At 41.5% G+C, this 24,522-nt stretch overlaps 1 protein-coding gene across 2 annotated transcripts in view; it reads right to left on the bottom strand.

Moving 5' to 3' along the window:
• The window catches only part of LOC112237494 (lysine-specific demethylase phf2-like), a 146,684-nt gene that overhangs the window by 17,588 nt on the left and 104,574 nt on the right, over positions 1–24,522 (bottom strand). For both annotated transcript variants that reach the window (XM_042329567.1, XM_042329572.1), the window contains exons 15-18: positions 20,602–20,765; positions 19,406–19,473; positions 7,485–7,663; positions 1,117–1,442 (exon numbers count right to left, since the gene is read on the bottom strand). In XM_042329567.1, coding sequence (XP_042185501.1) covers positions 1,117–1,442; positions 7,485–7,663; positions 19,406–19,473; positions 20,602–20,765 — 737 coding nt within the window. The remainder of the gene's footprint in view (positions 1–1,116; positions 1,443–7,484; positions 7,664–19,405; positions 19,474–20,601; positions 20,766–24,522) is intronic.

The following is a 24,522-nucleotide window of genomic DNA, read 5'->3' as shown; positions in this document are numbered from 1 at the left end:
GGTTAATGTGATTGGATGTTAATTATTTAACTAGGTTACCTGTTTTTGACATTGTGTTGTTGAACACGCTGAACACTGGATGGTTTAACTGTATTTTTGGCAGTGAAATGAAGTTACTCAGGCAAGAAAAAAACCTCACCCAGATGTATAGCCCCGTTGGAAAATATCAATGGACTTTCTGAAAATGTGAAGAAAAATTTGACGTACGGCATTGCGCATACCCCCAGTTTGGGAATACCTGATCTAGTGAAAACTCTACTATATTTTCAGTAGAACATGTATCATATCTCTAGTGAAAACTCGACTATATCTTCAGTAGAACATGTATCACGTCTCTAGCGGAAACTACTATATCTTTAATAGAAAACGTTTCATGACTCTAGTGGAAACTCTACCATATCTTTAGTAGAACATGTATCACATCTCTAGTGGAAACTCTGCTATAACTCGAGTAGAAAACATATAATGACAAATGGAAACTCTACTATATCTCTAGTGGAAACTATATCTCCAGTGGAACATGTATCACATATCTAGAACATGTATTATATCTCCAGTAGAAACTCTACTATATCTCTTGTAGAACAAGTATTATTCCTCAAGTAGAACAAGTATTATATCTCTAGTAGAACATGTGTTATTACTATAGTGGAAACTCTACTACATCTCTCGTAGAACAAGTATTATATCTCTAGTAGAACAAGTATATTTTGAACACTAAATATCTCTAGTGGAAACTCTACTATATCTGTAGTAGAAACTTTAGTATATCTCTAGTAGAACAAGTATATTTTGAACACTAAATATCTCTAGTGGAAACTCTACTATATCTGTAGAAGAAACTTTACTATATCTCTAGTAGAACAAGTATTATATCTCTAGTGGAAACTACTATATCTCGAGTAGAAACTACTCTATAGCTTGAGTAAAACATGCATCATATATCTAGTGGAATCTCTACTATATATCTATAGTATAACATGTATCATATGTCTACTGGAAACTTTACTCTATCTCTAGTAGAACATTTATTATATGTCTAGTGGAAACTATCATATCTCTAGTAGGAAACGTATCATGACTCTAGTGGAAACTCCACTAGATATCTCTAGTTACCATAATCTGAGTCCTTGAAGCAGGCGTCCATGTGATCCTGATCATCATCGAACTCGGCACTGTCGATGCTGCAGCTCTTCTTCGTCTTCTTGGGGGGTCGTTTGGCTGGCCGCTTACTTACTCCTCCTCCCGCTCCGCTTGCTGCTCCTCCCTTCCGTCCAGCGGTGGTGGTGTTGGAGTGGTTTCTGCCGGGCCGGTCGCAGCCCCAGGCCCCAGGGGTGTCGGAGGAGATGGCTGCGGCCCCAGCGGTAGCCCCGGAGGACAGGTTGGCCATAGACAACATCCCCTGAATGGCCTCCTGTGTGCTGGGAGATGCAGGTGGCTGACTGTAAGTACGTCAATAAGAAATAACACAACACAATAACACATTACACTGCTGGAAGGTGTACCCGCCGGAGAAAGAGACAGATCGAGAGAGAGAGAGAGAGAGAGAGAGAGAGAGAGAAGAGAGAGAAAGAAAGTTATAGAACCCATTGCCCTTTATCCTGGGGTCCGCTCATCAACCAAAAATTCACAAAATTCAAATTGAGACTGCATGCAGACTTCTGCAAAAGTATAATCTGTGTACAACGTAAAACACCAAATATTGCATGCAGAGCAACCTTTCATAACAAAGCCATCACCTACAGAGAGATGAACCTGGAGAAGAGTCCCCTAACCAAGCTCGTCCTACAGAGCCCCAGGACAGCAACACAATTATACCCAACCAAATCATGAGAAAACAAACAATTACTTGACACATTGGAAAGAATTAACCGCCCACAAAATGAAGGAGCTGCAAAGCTCTACAGCGGAGATTTGAGTATCGGTCCATAGGACCACTTTAAGCCGTACACTCCACAGAGCTGGGCTTTACGGAAGAGTGGCAAGAAAAAAGCCATTGATTAAAGAACAAAATAAGCAAACACTTTTGGTGTTCATCAAAAGGCATGTGGCAGACTCCCCAAACATATGGAAGAAGGTACTCTGGTCAGATAAGACAAAAATTTAGTTTTTTGGCCATGAAGAAAAACGCTATGTCTGGCGCAAACCCAACACCTCTCATCACCCCGAGAACAACATCCCCACAGTGAAGTACGGTGTTGGCAGCATCATGCTGTGGGGATGTTTTTCATCAGCAGGGAAACTGGTCAGAATTGAAGGAATGATGGATGGCGCTAAATACATGGAAATTCTTAAGGGAAACCTGTTTCAGTCTTCCAGAGATTCGAGACTGGGGCGAAGGTTCACCTTCCAGCAGGAGAATAACCCTAAGCATACTGCTAAAGCAACACTTGACTGGTTTAAAGGGAAACATTTAAATGTCTTGGAATGGCCTAGTCAAAGCCCAGACCTCAATCAAATTGAGAATCTGTGGTATGACTTAAAGATTGCTGTACACCAGCGGAACTCATCCAACTTGAAGGAGCTGGAGCAGTTTTTCCTTCAAGAATGGGCAAACATCCCAGTGGCTAGATGTGCCAAGCTTATAGAGACATACCCCAAGAGACTTGCAGCTGTAATTGCTGCAAAAGGTGGTTCTACATAGTATTGAGTTTGTGGGGGGTGAATAGTTATGCACACTCAATGTTTCATTTTTTGGTCTTATTCTTGTTTGTTTCACTAAAAAAAGTATTTTGTATCTTCAAAGTGGTAGGCATGTTGTGTAAATCAAATGATACACACCCCCCAAAAATCTATTTTAATTCCAGGTTTTAAGGCAACAAAATAGGAAAATAATGCTAAGGGGGTGAATACTTTCGCAAGTAGATAAAACAGCGCAGGGGGGTGAATGCAAATTGCAAATTGTCTGAGTGAGCATTTTATTAATTGTTTAGCAGTCTTAGGGCTTGGGGGTAGAAGCTGTTAAGGAGCCTTTTGGACCTAGACTTGGCACTTTGGTACTGCTTGCCGCGCGGTAGCAGAGAGAGCTGTCTATGACTTGGGTGACTGGAGTCTTTGACAATTTTTTGGGCCTCCCTCTGACACCGCCTAGTATATAGGTCCTGGATGTTAGGAAGCTTGGCCCCAGTGATGTACTGGGCAGTACGCACTACCCTCTGTAGCGCCTTACGGTCGGATTCCGGGCAGTTGCCATGTAGCTTCTGTCTATTTGAGTTGGTCAGTACGTGTAGGAAATCCTTTCCAAAATTGATTTTTTGAAAGATATCAAGTAGAAAAACTGCATAAGTGTTCTCCACTTTCTGGAGGACCGAGTTTTGAAATCAGTGGAAATAGAGTCTGATAGTTAAGGAGATGGAGAAATCTCTGGCATTTGATTGCAAATATGCAGAAGGAGTCAAAAAGAGAACACACAGAAGGCTGTTGTATAAAACACTTGTCTCTGGATTACATTTTAAAACTAAGGGCAACCATGGCATCCGGGACAGAGAAGGAGAAGCATCCATCCATGTATACGGGTAAGATAGTCATTTTCAGATATTACACGTTTCTAATTTTTGTCAGAAAGTCATTTTCATTTCAAGTTAAGTGTACTGTTAGCTAGCTAGCCAAAGTTAGCTGGCTGGTTCACTACTTCACATTATGTGGATGATCTGTGTAGTAATATGATTTGTATCTCAGAGCCATTTGCTTTGCTAGTTATATCCTAATATTAGCTAGCTAACATTGTACCCGGTTGGTTAGCTACCTGCAGATTCATGCAGGGTAGCAACTTCACGAGTCAGGATTATGGTTAATTTTTTAGCTAGCTAGCTAGCTAGCTAAATGTCTAAAGAAAAGACTCCACTATGAAAGTAACCATTTCAATAGAATGTTCATGATGTTACTGCGAAAACTGTTGATAGACATAGCTGTAAATTCGCTATCTACTACGATTTCTCTCTTCTGAGTGTGCCAGAGTGCAGAATAACTTATGAATTTACGAACGCTCAACACCAGTTGAATATAGCCAGTGTCAGTAAACATTGGCAAAAAAAGAGTAAGTAAATTGTTGCCAGCAGCACATTTGCAGTTACCAACGCTCTGGATAACATAAAAAAAAGCCTAACCAGCTCTGCTCGGATGAGTAAAATGGTCAGAGTGAGGTGTTCTCTCATTTGTGTCTGGAAGTAGCTAGTTAGCTTGGTTGCTTCACTGCTGTTGTTAGGACAGAATGCTCAGATCAACTCTTAAAGAGATGAGTGGGGCTAAAGCTTAACAGGGCGTGAATTGATGCTGAATGTGTGTAGACAAAGAGCTCTCCAGTTGGTGTACCAAAATATTTAAAGGACATTTTCTCAAAAGTGGGTTTACAAGTTTATCAACTTTCAAAACAGAATTACTTTCCCCATTGTTCCTCGCCTGTAGTGTTTGATATATAATTTTCTAGCTCTGAGTCTCTACTTTTATCCAATGTAAAAAACAACATTTCAAATATTGCTGCATAAGACCGACTCGAGCCGGTCGGTCACATATGAGCGCTTCGCTAGTGAATGTTTGATCAAACGCCATGAGATAAGAATATATTTTTAACAGAGATAAAGTTAGTTGAAATATCAAAATGTCTTAGCAGGGACCAAAGAAATCATATTTTAATCATGATATTTCAACTCTTCATCTCCCCGTTATGTTTCCTGTTAAAATATCTTGATATTTAAATATTTCCACTGTTCATCTCCTCGTTATTCATGAGCTGATCTGCTATCTGTATAATCAAGTCTATTTTGCCAAATAGGAGATATTCTGTCTGTCACGCCCTGGTCTTAGTATTTTGTGTTTTCTATAATTATTTGGTCAGGCCAGGGTGTGACATGGGTTTATTTTGTGTTGCGTTTATGTATGGGGGTTTTAGTAGGTTTTGGGATTGTGGCTTAGTGGCGTGTTCTAGCAAAGTCTATGGTTGCCTGAGGCGGTTCTCAATCAGAGGCAGGTGATTCTCATTGTCTCTGATTGGGAACCATATTTAGGCAGCCATATTCTTTGAGTGTTTCGTGGGTGATTGTTCTTGTCTCTGTGTTTATTGTCACCAGATAGGCTGTATAGGTTTTTCACGTTCCGGTTCTTGTTTTTGTATTTATCGTGTTTCTTCATCATTAAAGATGTATCGAATTAACCACGCTGCATTTTGGTCCGACTCTCTTTCGACGGAAGAAAACCGTAACACTCTCATTGAAGGAGTTGAGCAACTTTAGTAATGTGACTTATTTTTGACTGCCGTCACAAAGTGTGTCTGATTAGACAACACTATGGCCCACTAGGGGTGCACTCAGTGCGTCCTGAGACACTCTGTGTCGAGACAAACTAGGCCTACTGTTAAAATGCACTGAATTAATTGAGGAACCTGATAACGCTTAGAATTTATGAATGGCCTGTTTCGCAATTCACAACAATGTCATTGGCAATCAAATTTACTCTATCATTACTAAATATCAGTTTAACTTGCTGTAAAATCTTCAGTGTCACAGCTATTTTGGGAGAACACTGGCATAGTTACCATATCTTGCTTTTAAATGCTTTGAATGGGCGCTTAGATTTGGGGTATTTCCCGGGACTCTCAGGATAAATATGAATTATTCCCGGTTTTTGACTCTAGAACTTCCCTCCCATTCCTGCCGGAATCCCGTGGGACCGGCAAGACGTGTGGAGTCCTGTTCCCGTGCCTATCTCTATTACAGACACACTGTGTGTGTGTGTGTGTTCTTGCGCCCCCCTATCTGAGATATCCACTGCAGCCCTCATCCTCCACATACAACACCCGTTCTGCCAGTCACATTCTGTTAAAGGTCCCCAAAGCACACACATCCCTGGGTCGCTCCTCTTTTCAGTTTGCTGCAGCTAGCGACTGGAACGAGCTGCAACAAACACTCAATCTGGACAGTTTTATCTCCATCTCTTCATTCAAAGACTCAATCATGGACACTCTTACTGACAGTTGTGGCTGCTTTGCGTGATGTATTGTTGTCTCTACCTTCTTTCCCTTTGTGCTGTTGTCTGTGCCCAATAATGTTTGTACCATGTTTTGTGCTGCTACCATGTTGTGCTGCTGCCGTGTTGTGTTGCTACCATGTTGTTGTCATGTTGTGTGGCTACCATGCTGTGTTGTCATGTTGTGTTTCTACCATGCTGTTTTGTCATGTTGTGTTTCTACCATGCTGTGTTGTCATGTTGTGTTGTTGTCATGTTGCTACCATGTTGTTGTCATGTTGTGTTGCTAACATGCTGTGTTGTCAAGTTGTGTTGCTACCATGTTGTTGTCATGTTGTGATGCTACCATGCTGTTTTGTCATGTTGTGTTGCTACCATGCTGTGTTGTTGTGTTGCTACCATGTTGTTGTCATGTTGTGTTGCTACCATGCTGTGTTGTCATGTTGTGTTGCTACCATGTTGTTGTCATGTTGTGTTGCTACCATGCTGTTTTGTCATGTTGTGTTGCTACCATGCTGTGTTGTCATGTTGTGTTGCTAACATGCTGTTTTGTCATGTTATGTTTCTACCATGCTGTTTTGTCATGTGTTTCTACCATGCTGTGTTGTCATGTTGTGTTGCTGTCATGTTGTGTTGCTACCATGTTGTTGTCATGTTGTGTTGCTACCATGTTGTTGTCATGTTGTGTTGCTACCATGCTGTGTTGTCATGTTGTGTTGCTACCATGCTGTGCTGTCATGTTGTCATGTTGTGTTGCTACCATGCTGTGTTGTCATGTGTTGCTACCATGCTGTGTTGTCATGTTGTGTTGCTACCATGTTGTTGTCATGTTGTGTTGCTACCATGCTGTGTTGTCATGTTGTTGTCATGTTGTGTTGTCACCATGCTGTGTTGTCGTCTTAGGTCACTCGTTATGTAATGGTATCTCTCTTGTCGTGATGTGTGTTTTGTCTTATTTTTATTTTGTATTTTGTTGTCATGTTGTGTTGCTACCATGCTGTGCTGTCATATTGTTGTCATGTTGTGTTGCTACCATGCTGTGCTGTCATATTGTTGTCATGTTGTGTTGCTACCATGCTGTGTTGTCATGTTTTGTTGCGACCATGTTGTTGTCATGTTGTGTTGTCACCATGCTATGTTGTCACCATGCTGTGTTGTCATGTTGCGTTGCTACCATGTTGTTGTCATGTTGTGTTGTCACCATGTTGTGTTGCTACCATGCTGTGTTGTCATGTTTTGTTGCGACCATGTTGTTGTCATGTTGTGTTGTCACCATGCTATGTTGTCACCATGCTGTGTTGTCATGTTGCGTTGCTACCATGCTGTGTTGTCGTCTTAGGTCACTCGTTATGTAATGGTATCTCTCTTATCGTGATGTGTGTTTTGTCATATATTTTTATTTTGTATTTTTAATCCCAGCCCCCATCCTCGCAGGAGGCATTTTGCCTTGTGGTAGGCCATAAATAAGAATTTGTTCTTAACTGGCTTGCCTAATTAAATTAAGGTTAAAAAAAATGATGTACCTATTGACGCTGTAGTCGATGCCGCCCACTGCTTTGCTGGCCTGTAGTAGGTCCAGGATGCCTGCCGTGCTTCCCGCCTTCTTCTTTACCTTCAAGTTACGACCTTTCACCTCCCGCTTGACCTCTGGCTTGACTTCTGTGTCGATGTGGAGCGACTCTTCATCTGATGAGTCAGTCTTCTGAGAATGGAATAGAGCAACACTTTGTATTGTACAACACACTGAACACAAGAAGAGCACATAACTTTATAATTCACTGTGAAACGGAAACACACCACAGGCACACAATGACGCCTGACAGCCAGACGTACACCTGATCTACGTCACACAGGTGATCCCAGACATGACCCGTCAGTTAGGATACATTCCCACTACTATTATAACTATGACCTGGTTGAATGGGGCAGTAGGAGTTTTTTTAAATGTATTTTACCTTTATTTAACTAGACAAGTCAGTTAAGAACAAATTCTTATTTTCAATGACGGCCTAGGAACAGTGGGTTAACTGCCTGTTCAGGGGCAGAATGACAGATTTGTACCTTGTCAGCTCGGGATTGAACTTGCAAAATCCGGTTACTCGTCCAACGCTCTAACCACTAGGCTACCCTGCCGCCCCAGGAGTGGGATATACAGTACAACACCTCCCCGACTTAAACACACCCAGTACTACTGATCCTCATGACAATAGTGATGGAGGCCTGTAACAGCTGGATCTAGGTCTCTCTCTCTCTCTGAAGGTTAGTGTCTTTTCTGTAGGGAAGGTAATGATACATCATGTATGACATTCCTGGGAGTGTGTAAACTTAAATGTTGTATTACCATAGGATTTTTGTATGCTCTCTGTAGTTATGTAGTTGAAAATGTATCAATGTGGGCAAACTCGAGGCAGACTTGATACAAAATATTGTGCAGTAAAATAATTCTCCACTGGAGCAGTCTGAAACTTTGCAAAAACACTGCTGTTAGAATTATATTTTACCAGAGCTAATATGTTATATTCTGCTACATTAATTCCACAAACTTCAAAGTGTTTCCTTTCAAATGGTTGTTGAGTGGACCCAAGACCTCACAACCATGAAGGGCAATGGATCCTATAACTGATTCAAGTATTTTTAGACAGATCCTAATTGGTATGTCTAATTTTATGTTCCTTTTGATGGCATAAAATGCCCTTCTTGCCTTGTCTGTCAGATCGTTCACAGCTTTGTGGAAGTTACCTGTGGGACTGATGTTTAGGCTGAGGTATGTCTAGTTTTTTGTGTGCTCTAGGGCAACGGTGTCTAGATGGAATTTGTATTTCTGGTCCTGGAGACTGGACCTTTGTTGGAACACCATTTGTTAGTCTTACTAAGATTTACTGTCAGGGACCAGGTCTGACAGGGACCAGGTCTGACAGGGACCGGGTCTGACAGAATCTGTGCAGAAGATCTAGGTGCTGCTGTAGGCCCTCCTTGGTTAGGGACAGAAGCACCAAATAATCAGCAAACAGTAGACAATTGACTTCAGATTCATTCTAGTAGGGTGAGGCCGGGTGCTGCAGACTGTTCTAGTGTCCTAGCCAATTCGTTTATATACAGTGCATTCGGAAACTATTCAGACCCCTAGACTTTTTCCACATTTTGTTACTTTACAGCCTTATTCTAAAATCTACACACAATACCCCATAATACAAACGTTCTACTTTTAAACTCAGACAAAACAGAGATGCTTGTTCTAGGTCCCAAGAAACAAATTCATATTTTTTATTTATTTTACCCCCTTTTCTACCCAATTTCGTGGTATCCAAATGTTAGTAGTTACTATCTTGTCTCATCGCTACAACTCCTGTACGGGCTCGGGAGAGACGAAGGTCGAAAGCCATGCGTCCTCCGAAACACAACCCAACCAAGCTGCACTGCTTCTTAACACAGCGCTCATCCAACCCGGAAGCCTGTCACACGAATGTGTCGGAGGAAACACCGTCCACCTGGCGACCTGGTTAGCGTGCACCGCGCCTGGCCCGCCACAGGAGTCACTAGTGTGCGATGAGACAAGGATGTCCCTACCGGCCAATTAGGATATCCCTACTGACAATTCATCTTGATGGTTGTACAGTCATCTCAAATAAAACTGTGAAGGACCTTGGCGTTACTCTGGACCCTGATCTCTATTTTGACGAACATAGACTGTTTCAAGGACAGCTTTTTTCCATCTACTTAACATTGCAAAAATCAGAAACTTTCTGCCCAAAAATGATGCAGAAAAATTCATCCTTGCTTTTGTTACTTCTAGGTTAGACTACTGCAATGCTCTACTTTCCGGCTACCCGGATAAAGCTCTAAATAAACTTCAGTTAGTGCTAATACGGCTGCTAGAATCCTGACTAGAACCCCAAAATTTGATCATATTACTCCAGTGCTAGACTCCCTACACTGGCTTCCTGTTAAGGCAAGGGATGACTTCCAAACTACAAAGCATTACATGGGCTTGCTCCTACCTATCTTTCTGATTTGGTAGTGCTGTACATACCTACACATACGCTACGGTCACAAGACGCAGGCCTCCTTACTGTCCCTAGAATTTCTAAGCAAACAGCTGGAGGCAGGGCTTTCTCCTATAGAGCTCCATTTCTATGGAATGGTCTGCCTACCTACCTTGTGAGAGACGCAGACTCGGTCTCAACCTTTAAGTCTTTACTGAAGACTCATCTCTTCAGTAGGTCCTATGGTTAAGTGTAGTCTGGCCCAGGAGTGTGAAGGTGAACGGAAAGGCTCTGGAGCAACGAACCGCCCATGCTGTCTCTGCCTGGCCGCTTCCCCTCTTTCAACTGGGATTCTCAGCCTCTAACCCTATTACAGGGGCTGAGTCACTGGCTTACTGGTGCTCTTCCATGCCGTCCCTGGGAGGGGTGCGTCACTAGAGTGGGTTGAGTCACTGACGTGATCTTCCTGTCTGGGTTGCCCCCCCCCTTGGGTTGTGCCGTTGCGGAGATCTTTGTGGGCTATACTCGGCCTTGTTTCAGGATGGTAAGTTGGTGGTTGAAGATAACCCTCTAGTGGTGTGTGGGTTGTGCTTTGGCAAAGTGGGTGGGGATATATCCTTCCTGTTTGGCCCTGTCTGGGGGTATCATCGGATGGGGCCACAGTGTCTCCTGACCACTCCTGTCTCAGCCTCCAGTATTTATGCTGCAGTAGTTAATGTGTCGGGGGGCTAGGGTCAGTTTGTTATATCTGGAGTACTTCTCCTGTCTTATCCGGTGTCCTGTGTGAATTTAAGTATGCTCTCTCTAATTCTTTCTTTCTCTCTCTCGGAGGGCCTGAGCCTTAGGACCATGCCTCAGGACTACCTGGCATGATGACTCCTTGCTGTCCCCAGTCCACCTGGCCGTGCTGCTGCTCCAGTTTCAACTGTTCTGCCTGCGGCTATGGAATCCTTACCTGTTCACCAGACGTGCTACCTGTCCCAGACCTATTATTTGACCATGCTGGTCATTTATGAACATTTGAACATCTTGGCCATGTTCTGTTATAATCTCCACCCGGCACAGCCAGAAGAGGACTGGCCTCCCCTCATAGCCTGGTTCCTCTCTAGGTTTCTTCCTAGGTTTTGGCCTTTCTAGGGAGTTTTTCCTAGCCAACGTGCTTCAACACCTGCATTGCTTGCTGTTTAGGGTTTCTGTATAGCACTTTGAGATATCAGCTGATGTACGAAGGGCAGACACCGACAAGCTAAACGTCAGTATAGAGATAAAGTGGAGTCGCAATTCAATGGCTCAGACATGAGACGTATGTGGCAGGGACTACAGACAATCACGGACTACAAAAGGAAAACCAGCAACGCCGCCAAGACCGACGTAGGGCAGGCTAAACACATTCTTCGCACGCTTTGAGGATAACACACTGACATTGACAGGGCCCGCTACCAAGGACTGTGGGCTGTCCTTCTCCGTGGCCGATGTGAGTAAAACATTTAAACGTGTTAACCGTAGCAAGGCTGACAGCCCAGACAAAATACCTAACCGTGTCCTCAGAGCAGACCAGCTGGCTGGAGTGTTTATGGACGTATTCAGAGCAAGGGGAACAACTACTCCAAGTCTCAGAGCGAGTGACGTTTGAAACACTATTAGCGCGCACCCCGCTAACTAGCTAGTCATTTCACATCGGTGTGACGACCCTCCCACTCTGTCTGCCGTATTCTCTCTTTGTTCTTGTTTCCTTATTAGGATGCCGGTGGACGGAGTTGGGAGGGTCGTCAGCTACATGGGAAACACCTGGGCCCGGTGTGTCCCAGGATAAATACACCACTTCCCCATTCATGGAGGAGACTCTCTCCATGCAGACACCTTTACAGATTTTGTTGTGTTTCTTGGTGGCCTTTTGGTTGTTTGCTTTGGCACCTTTCAACACCCTGCATTATCACATTCATGCAAAACACTCACTTACACTACTGATTACTGATTACACACACCATTGTAAATTATACTTAGTTACTTTATTTAATAAATATATGTTTTGTTACTCCTTATCTCCACGTTGTCTCCCTTTTGTTACGGGCTTTGAGCCGGTTCGTGACAAGGGTTACACCAGCCTAATCGAGGGAGTTGATAGGCTTGAAGTCATAAACAGCAGAGCTGCTGGCAAAACACACGAAAGTCATGTTTGAATGAATGCTTACGAGCATGCTGCTGCCTACCACCACTCAGTCAGACTGTTCTATCAAATCATAGACTTAATTGTAATATAATAACACACAGAAATACGAGCCTCAGCTCATTAATATGGTCGAATCCGGAAACTATCATCTTGAAAACAAGACATTTATTCTTTCAGTGAAATACGGAACCGTTCCGTATTTTATCTAACGGGTGGCATCCATAAGTCTTCAATGTTATGTGATAATTACGTAAAATTCTGGCAAATTAGGCGGCCCAAACTGTTGCATATACACTGACTCTGCGTGCAATGAACGCAAGAGAAGTGACACAATTTCACCTGGTTAATATTGCCTGCTAACCTGGATTTCTTTTGGCTAAATATGCAGGTTTAAAAATATATACTTCTGTGTACTGATTTTAAGAAAGGCATTGATGTTTAGGGTTAGGTATACATTGGCGCAATGGGCCGTCATTGAAAATAAGAATGTGTTCTTAACTGACTTGCCTAGTTAAAAAAAAAAATTAAATAAAGGTGTAAAAAAAGAAAAATCGGCCAAATCGGTGTCCAAAAATACAGATTTCCGATTGTTAATGAAAACTTGAAATCGGCCCTAATTAATCGGTTAATTGGTCGACCTCTAGTGTCTGTCTCAGTTCTCGTTTTACACTATTCTGATTTTCCACCCTCCGCCAATACAGGGGTAGTGTGCTCTTATAGCTGTGTGCCATGCCCAGGGATGGTCTGTGTGGAAAATTAAGTTGATTACGTTCCCATTTTTGTAGCAGTCAGCAAAGTGTCTCTAGATTGTCCATGAGGAGCTTCTGTTTGCACTCTTTCCGTGCCTTGTCATTTTTTATATCCAAGGGGTACTGTACTGTGGTGGAGGGAAGCCATGGAGCAGGGGGCCAAAGAGGCCTCTGCATCTGGGTGGGAGAGGTACTCTGCTCTCTTTCTCTCTCTCTCTCAATGTGTGGTGTCCTTTGGCCCGGCGCCGCACAGCGCTGTCTTTGATTCACACACGCTTCACTCACACACATGTGATTTCCATTGCAACATAGAGGATCACACGGAATTCATTAATGACCACGTGGACGGAGAAAATATTCCAGAATGTTTTCCTCTGACTGTTGGGATCTTGGAAGCAGTCATTAGGCCGTTGTCTTAATGGACATAGAACTGTAGATATCAGAGTCCTTCTGGATGTTAGAGAATCTCTAGACATTAACCTGTTAACACTATGAACCTGATAACACTATGGACCTGATATTAACACTATGAACCTAATATTAACACTATGAACCTGATATTAACACTATGAACCTGATATTAACACAATGAACCTGATATTAACACGATTAACCTGATATTAACACTATGAACATGAAAACACTATGGACCTGATATTAACACTATGAACCTGATAATACTATGGACCTGATATTAACACTATGAACCTGATAATACTATGGACCTGATATTAACACTATGGACCTGATATTAACACTATGAACCTGTTAACACTATGGACCTGATATTAACACTATGAACCTGATACCACTATGGACCTGATATTAACACTATGGACCTGATATTAACACTATGAACATGAAAACACTATGGACCTGATATTAACACTATGAACCTGATAATACTATGGACCTGATATTAACACTATGGACCTGATATTAACAGCATGGACCTGATATTAACACTATGAACCTGTTAACACTATGAAACTGATAAGACTATGGACCTGTTAATACTATGGACCTGTTAACACTATGGACCTGTCAACACTATGGACCTGTCAACACTATGGACCTGATATTAACACTATGAACCTGATAACACTATGAACCTGATATTAACACTATGGACCTGATAGTAACACAATGAACCTGATATAAACACTATGAACCTGATATTAACACTATGAACCTGATATTAACACTATGAACATGAAAACACAATGGACCTGATATTAACACTATGAAACTGATAGTAACACTATGAACCTGTTATGAACACTATGCACCTGATATTAACACTATGAACCTGATATTAACACTATGAACCTGATATTAACACTATGGACCTGATATTAACACTATGAACCTGATATTAACACTATGAACATGATATTACCACTATGAACCTGATATTAACACTATGAACCTGATATTAACACTATGAACCTGATATTAACACTATGAACCTGTTAACACTATGAACCTGTTAACACAATGGACCTGATAGTAACACTATGAACCTGATAATAACACTATGAACCTGAAAATGACACTATGAACCTGAAATGAACACTATGAACCTGATATTAACACTATGAACATGATAACACTACGGACCTGATATTAACACTATGGACCTGATATTAACACTATGAACCTGTTAACACTATGGACCTGATAGTAACACTATGGACTTGATAATAACACTATGAACCTGATAATAACACCATGAACCTGAAATGAACACTGTGAACCTGATATCAACACTATGACCCTGATATTAACACTATGAACCTGTTCACACAATGGAACTGATAGTAACACTATGAACCTGATAATAACACTATGAACCTGAAAATAACACTATGAACCTGAAATGAACACTATGAACCTGTTATGGACACTATGAACCTGATATTAACACTATGAACCTGTTAACACTATGGACCTAATTATAACACTATTAACCTAATTATAACACTATGAACCTGTTATGAACACTATGAACCTGATATCAACACTATGAACCTGTTAACACTATGAACCTAATTATAACACTATGCACCTGTTAACACTATGAACCTGATATTAACACTATGAACCTGTTAACACTATGGACCTGTTAACACTATGAACCTGATTTTAACACTATGAACCTGATTTTAACACTATGAACCTGTTAACACTATGGACCTGATAGTAACACTATGAACCTGATAGTAACACTATGAACCTGATGTTAACACTATGAACCTGATAATAACACTATGAACCTGATATTAACACTATGAACCTGTTAACAATATGAACCTAATTATAACACTATGAACCTGTTAACACTATGAACCTGATGTTAACACTATGAACCTGATATTAACATTATGAACCTGTTAACAATATGAACCTAATTATAACACTATGAACCTGTTAACACTATGAACCTGATATGAACACTATGAACCTGATATGAACACTATGAACCTGTTATGAACACTATGAACCTGATATTAACAAAAACAAATATTTTACCTCAGTTAAGAACAAATTCGTATTTTCAATGACGGCCTAGGAACAGTGGGTTAACTGCCTGTTCAGGGGCAGAACGACAGATTTGTACCTTGTCAGCTCGGGGGTTTGAACTTGCAACCTTCCGGTTACTAGTCCAACACTCTAGCCACCCCTATGAACCTATTATGAACACTATGAACCTGATATTAATACTATGAACCTGTTATGAACACTATGAACCAGATGTTAACACTATGGACCTGATATTAACACTGTGAACCTGTTAACACTACGAACCTGATATTAACACTATGAACCTGATATTAACACTATGAACCTGATATTAACACTATGAACCTGATAACACTGTGAACCTGATAACACTATCCTGCTGACCTGAACTGAACCGTACTGTGCTGGCTCTGATATTTTCCTTTCACATCGTCTTTTCCAGCACAGTTCCAGACACTATGGTGGATGTGTAACCAGGCCAGTCCAGCACTGCTCTGCTCGGCTCAGTAGTGGTAGATGGCGCTGACAGACATGGCAGCTCTGCTTCTAGCTCCTAAGCAATTTTGTAGTATTTCGTTTTTTTGTTTGTTATTTCTTACATTATTAGCCAACATTTTTCGTGTTATTACATACAGCCGGAAAGAACTTTTGGATTTGAGTGCGACGAAAACTCATCCGCATTACAAGCAGGAATACGACATTCCGAATTGGATAATTAGTTCTTACCCCCCAGTGCAATTGAACTTATCCCAGAGGCTGTTCCAAGACGCTGCCGGCAGAGAAGAGGTATTCGGAGTGGACCTCTAGTCCGACTCAGGAGGCGTGCACACTATCCACCCCTTCCAAGTGTATTACTATCTAATGTTCAGTCTCTGGACAATAACGTAGACGAGCTCAGGGCGAGGATCTCCTTCCAGAGAGACATCAGGGATTGTAACATACTCTGTTTCACGGAGTCATGGCTCTCTTTGGATATACTGTCCCCGTCCATACAGCCAGCTGGGTTCTCAGTACATCACACAGACAGGAATAAAGAACTCTCCAGGAAGAAGAAAGGCGGTGGTGTCTGTTTCATGATTAACTATTCATGGTGTGATAACATACAGGAACTCAAGTCCTTTTGCTCACATGACCTAGAATACCTCACAATCAAATGCAGACCGTATTACCTGCCAAGAGAATTATCTTCGGTTATATTCACAGCCGTGTATATTCCTACTCAAGCCGATAACACGATAGCAGTCAAGGAACTACACTGGACTTGTGCAAACTGGAAACCATACAGTTGAAGTTGTAAGTTTACATACACCTTAGCCAAATACATTTAAACTCAGTTTTTCACAATTCCTGACATTTAATCCTAGTAAAAAAAATCCCTGTCAATTAGGATTACCACTTTATTTTAGGAATGTGAAATGTCAGAATAATAGTAGATTTATTTGATTTATTTCAGCTTTTATTTCTTTCATCACATTCCCAGTGGGTCAGTCAATTTAGTGTATGTAAACTTCTGACCCACTGGAATTGTGATACAATGAGTTATAAGTGAAATAATCTGTCTGAAAATGACTTGTGTCATGCATTAAGTAGATGTCCTAACCGACTTGCCAAAACTATAGTTTGTTAACAAGAAATATGTGGATTGGTTGAAAAACATGTTTTAATGACTCCAACCTAAGTGTATGTAAACTTCCGACTTCAACTATAGATGGCCGGGCAGGGTGGTTGTGGAGCCAGAGACAGCAGGGGTTCAAACTGTAGAACCCAGTTCCTACATTTGAATAAAGAAATTGATTAGGGTGGGTGTGGAGGCGGTATTATTTGTATCTGGGGATTTTAACAAAGCCAACTTGAGGAAAACGCTACTGAAGTTCTATCAACACATTGACTGTAGTACTCATGCTGGAAAAACACTTGACCACTGCTACTCCCCCTTCCGGGATGCCAACAAGGCCCTCCCCTGCTCTCCCTTCGGGCAAATCAGATCACAATTCCATTTTGCTCTTCACTTCCTATAGGCAGAAACTCAAACAGGAAGTACCCATACTAAGGTCTAGTCAACGCTGGTCTGACCAATCAGAATCTATGCTTCAAGATTGTTTTGATCACGTGATATGTTACAGGTAGCCTTGGAGAATAACGTATACACGGACACGAAGACTGAGTTCATCAGGAAGTGTTTAGGGGATGTTGCTCCCACTGTGACTATTAATACCTACCCAAACCAGGAACCGAGGATAGACAGCAGCATTCGTGCAAAAATGGAAGTGAGAACCACCGCATTTAACCATGGCAAGGCGACTGGGAATATGGTTGAATTCAAACAGTGTAGTTATTCCCTCCGTAAGGCAATCAAACAGGCAAAATCCATAGCCGCGTCCTCAGAGCATGTGCAGACCAGCTGGCTCGTGTGTTTAGAGAAATATTAAATCTCTCCCTATCCCAGCCTGATGTCCTCACTTGCTTCAAGATGTCCACCATTGTTCTGGTACCCAAGAAAGCTAAGGTAACTGAACTAAATGACTATCGCCCCGTAGCACTCACTTCTGTCATCATGAAGTGCTTTGAGAGACAAGTCAAGGATCATATCACCTTCACCTTACCTGACATCCTAGACTCACTTCAATTTACATTCCGCCCAAATAGATCCACAGACGATGCAATCGCCATCACACTACACACCGTCCTATCCCATCTGGACAAGAGGAATACCTATGTAAGAAACCCACAAGAACACAGAAACTGGGGAACGTAACAGCTGTTCATTGACTACACGTCAGCCTTCAACACCATAGTACCCTCCAAGCTCATCATTAAGCTCGGAGCCCTGGGTCTGAACCCCTGGCGGGCCGCCCCTCCAGGTGGTGAAGGTAGAAAACAAGACATCCACTTCACTGATCCTAAACACAGGGGCCCCACAAGGGTGTGTGCTCAGCCCCCTCCTGTACTCCCTGTTCACCCATGACTGCGTGGCCATGCACGCCTCCAACTCAATCATAAAGTTTGCAGATGACAAAACAGTAGTGGGCCTGATCACCAACAACGACGAGACAGCCTACAGGGAGGAGGTGAGGGCCCTTCTAGTGGAGTGGTGCCAAGAAAATAACATCCCTTTCAACGTCAAGAAGACTAAGGAGCCGATCGTGGACTTTAGGAAACAGCAGACTGAGCACGCCCCTATTCACATCGACGGGACAACAGTGGAGAAGGTGGAAAGCTTCAAGTTCCTCTGTGTACACATCACTGACAAACTGAAATGGTCCACCCACACAGACAGTGTGGTGAAAAAGGCACAATAACACCTCTTCAACCTCAGGAGGCTGAAGTAATTTGGATTGGCCCCTAAAATCCAAACTTTTGCACAATTTAGAGTATCCTGTCGGCCTGTTCATCCCAATAAATCAAATGAAATGGATTTATATAGCCCTTCTTACATCAGCTGATATCTCAAAGTGCTGTACAGAAACCGACGGGACAGCATCCAGAAGGCGAGGTCAGTACAGGTGCATCAAAGCTGGAACCGAGAGACTGAAAAACAGCTTCTATGTCAAGGCTATCAGACTGTTAAATAGCCATCACTAGCCGGCTACCCACACAGTTACTCAACCATGCACCTTAGAGGGTGCTGCAAAATATATACATAGACATGGAATCACTGGTCACTTTAATAATGGAACACTCGTAACTTTAATAATGTTTACATACTGCTTTACTCAATTCATATGTACAGCATATACTGTATTCTAGTCAATGCCACTCCGACATTGCTCGTCTTAATATGTATATATTTCTTAATTCCATTATTTTACTTTTAGCTGTGTGTATTGTTGTGAATTGTTAGGTATTACTGCATTTTGCTACACCTGCAATAACATCTGCTAAATATGTGTATGTGACCAATAACATTTTATTTTATTTGATTTAGTGTGAAAAGGGTCTGAGTGAACAGAATGTTAAACATTCTATTACTGGTCTTTACTTTGAGTATAGGTCATACCTTGGGAGAGGAGCTTACATACCTTGACATCAGAGGGGATGAGCTTTGGCTTCTTGGATGGCTGGATTGCTTCTTTGATGTTTGACAGGACTGGCAGGGAGAGAAGAGAGAGTCAATCAACAACTATCCAATCACAAGAGTGTCAAATCAACAACTTGCCAATCAGAAGACAGGACTACTCTTTCACAATCTCAATAAACCTAAGGTGAACTTTAATAGATTTATTTACTGCAGTATTGTGACAAAGAAATATATACAGTGCCTTTGGAAAGTATTCAGACCCCTTGACTTTTTCCACATTTTGTTATGTTACAGCCTTATTCTGAAATGGATTAAACTGTTTTCTAATTTAAATGAGAACTGAAATATCTCATTTACATAAGTATTCAGATCCTTTACTCTGTACTTTGTTAAAGCACCTTTGGCAGTGATTACAGACTTGAGTCTTCTTGGGTATGACCATACAAGCTTGGCACACCTGTATTTGGGGAGTTTCTCCCATTCTTCTGTGGAGATCCTCTCAAGCTCTGTCAGGTTGGATGGGGAGCGTCGCTGCAAAGTTATTTTCAAGTCTCTCCAGAGATGTTAGATCGGGTTCAAGTCCAGGCTCTGGCTGGGCCACTCAAGGACCAAGGACATTCAGAGACTTGTCCCGAAGCCACCCCTGTGTTGTCTTGGCTGTGTGAAGGAGGATCAATGGAAACAGGATGCACCTGAGCTCAATTTTGAGTCTCATAGCAAAAGCTCTGAATACTTATGTAAATAAGGTATTTCTGTTTTCGCTTTGTCATTATGGGGTATTGTGTGTAGATTGCTGAGGAATTGTTTTTAAAATAAGGCTGTAAAGTAACAAAATGTGGAAAAAGTATGTAATACAAAGCTAGAAACTGTGATATAGCTTTTCTTGGCTGAAATATGTAGTGGTGTGATATAATATTTTGCCAATATATAATTGGGCGCATTTTAGCTGCCCAATCGTAGTAAATTCTACCTGAAGGAAGTATTGACTTTCAAATAGAAAGTAGATATTCTCTAGGACTAGATTGACCAGGGACAGGTGGTAAACAATAGGGGGTAGTGTGTCACCAAGTCCTGAGGTAATGTTCCAGGGCACTCAGGTAAACAATTGCCAACATTCGCAGTATTTGGAGCCACTGAGCTGCCAATTGTGGGGCATTTTACCTGACGGTAATATTTACTTTCAAACAGAAAACTCACAGGATAAGTCTCTCTTTTTCCTCCTGATGGGGAACTCATCAATCTTCAGCTCTCCTTCGTCTGACACGTACTCATACTCGTCTCTCACCGGCTTGGCCTTGTCCTCTTTTAGGTTTTGTAACGAGCTGAACACACTGGAGTTAGTCTGGGGCTTCAGCTTAGAACTGAGAGAGAGAGAAACATACACAGATTAACCCTTTACACTGGTGGGAACTTGAACATTTCCTTCCAGAATAAATATGAAAAGCATAACCATGGAAGCAATTGAAAGGGAACAGTTTCAAGATAATGGGAAAATTATTAGACCAAAGTTGAGGACACAACTATTCAATGGCCCAAGGCTGAATACAAAACACTACACTGTGGATTTTATGTGCATTTTACATTTACTCTACTTTTCTCCACATTCGTTTATAACGAAATCTGAAAATACTCTGGATACACTTAGTAACATCATAAGAATATTCCTGGAAAATGTGGAGAAGGTGCAACATAAGACAAGAAAATGACAAGGGTTTGAGTGAGCAGACAGACGCACTAGTGTCTACAATTGGAAACATACTTTACGACACAGAGCAGTCTCCTACTAGAAGATGCATTATGAATGAAGATTCTCCGACTAGAATGTGCTTTATGACTCAGAGAACAGTCTCCTACTAGAAGGTGCTTTATGACTCAGAGAACAGTCTCCTACTAGAAGGTGCTTTATGACTCAGAGAACAGTCTCCTACTAGAAGGTGCTTTATGACTCAGAGAAGAGTCTTCAGCAAGAAGGTGCTTTATGACTCAGAGAAGAGTCTTCATCAAGAAGGTGCTTTATGACTCAGAGAAGAGTCTTCATCAAGAATGTGCTTTATGACTCAGAGAACAGTCTCCTACTAGAAGGTGCTTTATGACTCAGAGAACAGTCTCCTACTAGAAGGTGCTTTATGACTCAGAGAACAGTCTCCTACTAGAATCTGCTTTATGACTCAGAGAACAGTCTCCTACTAGAATGTGCTTTATGACTCAGAGAACAGTCTCCTATTAGAATGTGCTTTATGACTCAGAGAACAGTCTCCTATTAGAATGTGCTTTATGACTCAGAGAACAGTCTCCTACTAGAAGGTGCTTTATGACTCAGAGAAGAGTCTTCATCAAGAAGGTGCTTTATGACTCAGAGAAAAGTCTTCATCAAGAAGGTGCTTTATGAATCAGAAGGGTCTCAAACTAGAAGGTGCTTCATGACTCAGAGCACTCTCCTACTAGAATATGCTTTAAGAATCAGAAGGGTCTCAAACTAGAAGGTGCTTTATGACTTCTTCAACAAGAAGGTGCTTTATGATTTACAGCAGTCTTCAACTAGAAGGTGATTTATGACTTAAAGCAGTCTCTAGTAGATGATGCTTTATGGCTCAGAGAAGAGTCTCCAACTAGAAGGTGCTTTATGAATCAGAGCAGTCTCCTACTAGAAGATGCTTTATGACTCAGAAGAGTCTCCAACTAGAAGGTGCTTTATGACTCAGAGCAGTCTCCTACTAGAAGATGCTTTATGAATCAGAAGAGTCTCCAACTAGAAGGTTCTTTATGACTCAGAAAAGGGTCTCAAACTAGAAGGTCCTGTATGACTTAGAACAGTCACCTAATAGAAGATGCTTTATGAATCATGAGAAGTGTCTCCAACTAGAAGGTGCTTTATGAATCATGAGGTGTCTCCAACTAGAAGGTGCTGTATGACAGTGAAGAGTCTCCAACAAGAAGGTGTTTAATGACTCAGAGCAGTCTCCAACTAGAATATATTCTATGAATCAGAACTAGAAGGTTATTTACAACTCAGAAAAGGATCTCCACTAGAAGGTGATTTATGACTCAGCGAAGAGTCTCCAACTAGAAATTGCTTTATGAATCAGAGAAGAGTCTCCAACTAGAAGAAGCTTTATGAATCATAAGAAGTCTCCAACTAGAAGGTGCTTTACGACTCAGAGCAGTTGCCTACTAGAAGAAGTTTTATAAATATGAAGAGTCTCCAACTAGATTCAGAGAAGGGTTACACTAGAAGGTGCTTTAAGACTCAGAGAAGAGTCTCCAACTAGAAGGTGATTTATGACTCAGAGAAGAGTCTCCAACACAAAGGTGATTTATGACTTAAAGCAGTCTCTAGTAGATGATGCTTTATGACTCAGAGAAGAGTCTCCATCTAGAAGGTGCTTTATGACTCAGAGCAGTCTCCTATTAGAAGACGCTTTATTACTCAGAGCAGTCTCCAACTAGAAGGTGCTTTGCGACTCAGAGAAGTCTTCATCTAGAAGGTGCTTTACGACTCAGAGCAGTTGCCTACTAGAAGATGTTTTATTAATCAGAAGAGTCTCCAACTAGAAGGTTCTTAATGACTCAGAAGAGTCTCCAACTAGAAGGTTCTTTATGACTCAGAGAAGAGTCTCCAACTAGAAGGTTCTTAATGACTCAGAAGAGTCTCCAACTAGAAGGTTCTTTATGACTCAGAGCAGTCTCCTATTAGAAGACGCTTTATTACTCAGAGCAGTCTCCAACTAGAAGGTGCTTTGCGACTCAGAGAAGTCTTCATCTAGAAGGTGCTTTACGACTCAGAGCAGTTGCCTACTAGAAGATGTTTTATTAATCAGAAGAGTCTCCAACTAGAAGGTTCTTAATGACTCAGAAGAGTCTCCAACTAGAAGGTTCTTTATGACTCAGAGAAGAGTCTCCAACTAGAAGGTTCTTAATGACTCAGAAGAGTCTCCAACTAGAAGGTGCTTTATGACTTAGAACAGTCTCAAACTAGTAGACGCTTTATGAATCATGAGAAGAGTCTCCAACTAGAAGGTTCTTTATGACCCAGAAGAGTCTCCAACTAGAAGGTTCTTTATGACTCAGAGAAGAGCCTCCAACTAGAAGGTGCTTTATGACTCAGAGAAGAGTCTCCAACTAGAAGGTTATTTATGACTCAGAAGAGTCTCCAACTAGAAGGTTCTTTATGACTCAGAGAAGAGTCTCCAACTAGAAGGTTCTTTGTGACTCAGAGAAGAGTCTCCAACTAGAAGGTTCTTTATGACTCAGAGAAGAGTCTCCAACTAGAAGGTGCTTTATGACTCCTTAAACAAAAAGGTGATTTATGACTCAGAGAAGAGTCTCCAACTAAAAGGTTCTTTATGACTCAGAGAAGATTCTCCAACTAAAAGGTGCTTTATGACTCAGAGAAGACTCTCCAACTAGAAGGTGCTTTATGACTCAGAGAAGGTTTTCCAACTAGAAGTTGCTTTATTATTCAAAAGAGTCTCCAACTAGAAGGTTCTTTATGACTCAGAGAAGAGTCTCCTACAAGAAGGTTCTTTATGACTCAGAGAAGAGTCTCCTACAAGAAGGTGCTTTATGACTCAGAGAAGAATCTCCAACTAGAAGGTGCTTTATTACTCAAAAGAGTCTCCAACTAGAAGGTTCTTTATGACTCAGAGAAGAGTCTCCAACTAGAAGGTGCTTTATGACTCAGAGAAGAGTCTCCAACTAGAAGGTGCTTTATGACTCAGAGAAGAGTCTCCTACTAGAATGTGCTTTATGACTCAGAGAACAGTCTCCTACTAGAAGGTGCTTTATGACGCAGAGAACAGTCTCCACTAGAAGGTGCTTTATGACTCAGAGAAGTCTCCAACTAGAAGGTGCTTTATGCCTCAGAAGAGTCTCCAACTAGAATATGCTTTATGACTCAGAAGAGTCTCCATCTAGAAGATGCTTTATGACTCATGAGAAGAGTCTCCAACTGGAAGGTTCTTTATGACTGTTTATTAAGCTCTGATATATATAGCATGTTACTATAACACCACTGTGTTTATAATCTGCCATTTTGAGTAAAATACTTTACAGGATTGTAAGGATGTGAATTCACCTTAACAATGGATAGGTCTCACTCTCTCCAAGGACAGATGCATC

The sequence above is a fragment of the Oncorhynchus tshawytscha genome, linkage group LG02 (genome assembly GCF_018296145.1).
Source record: "Oncorhynchus tshawytscha isolate Ot180627B linkage group LG02, Otsh_v2.0, whole genome shotgun sequence".
Taxonomy (NCBI): Eukaryota; Metazoa; Chordata; class Actinopteri; order Salmoniformes; family Salmonidae; genus Oncorhynchus; species Oncorhynchus tshawytscha.
Note: the sequence above shows the minus strand (reverse complement) of the source record. Positions and strands in the feature narration are given on the sequence as shown.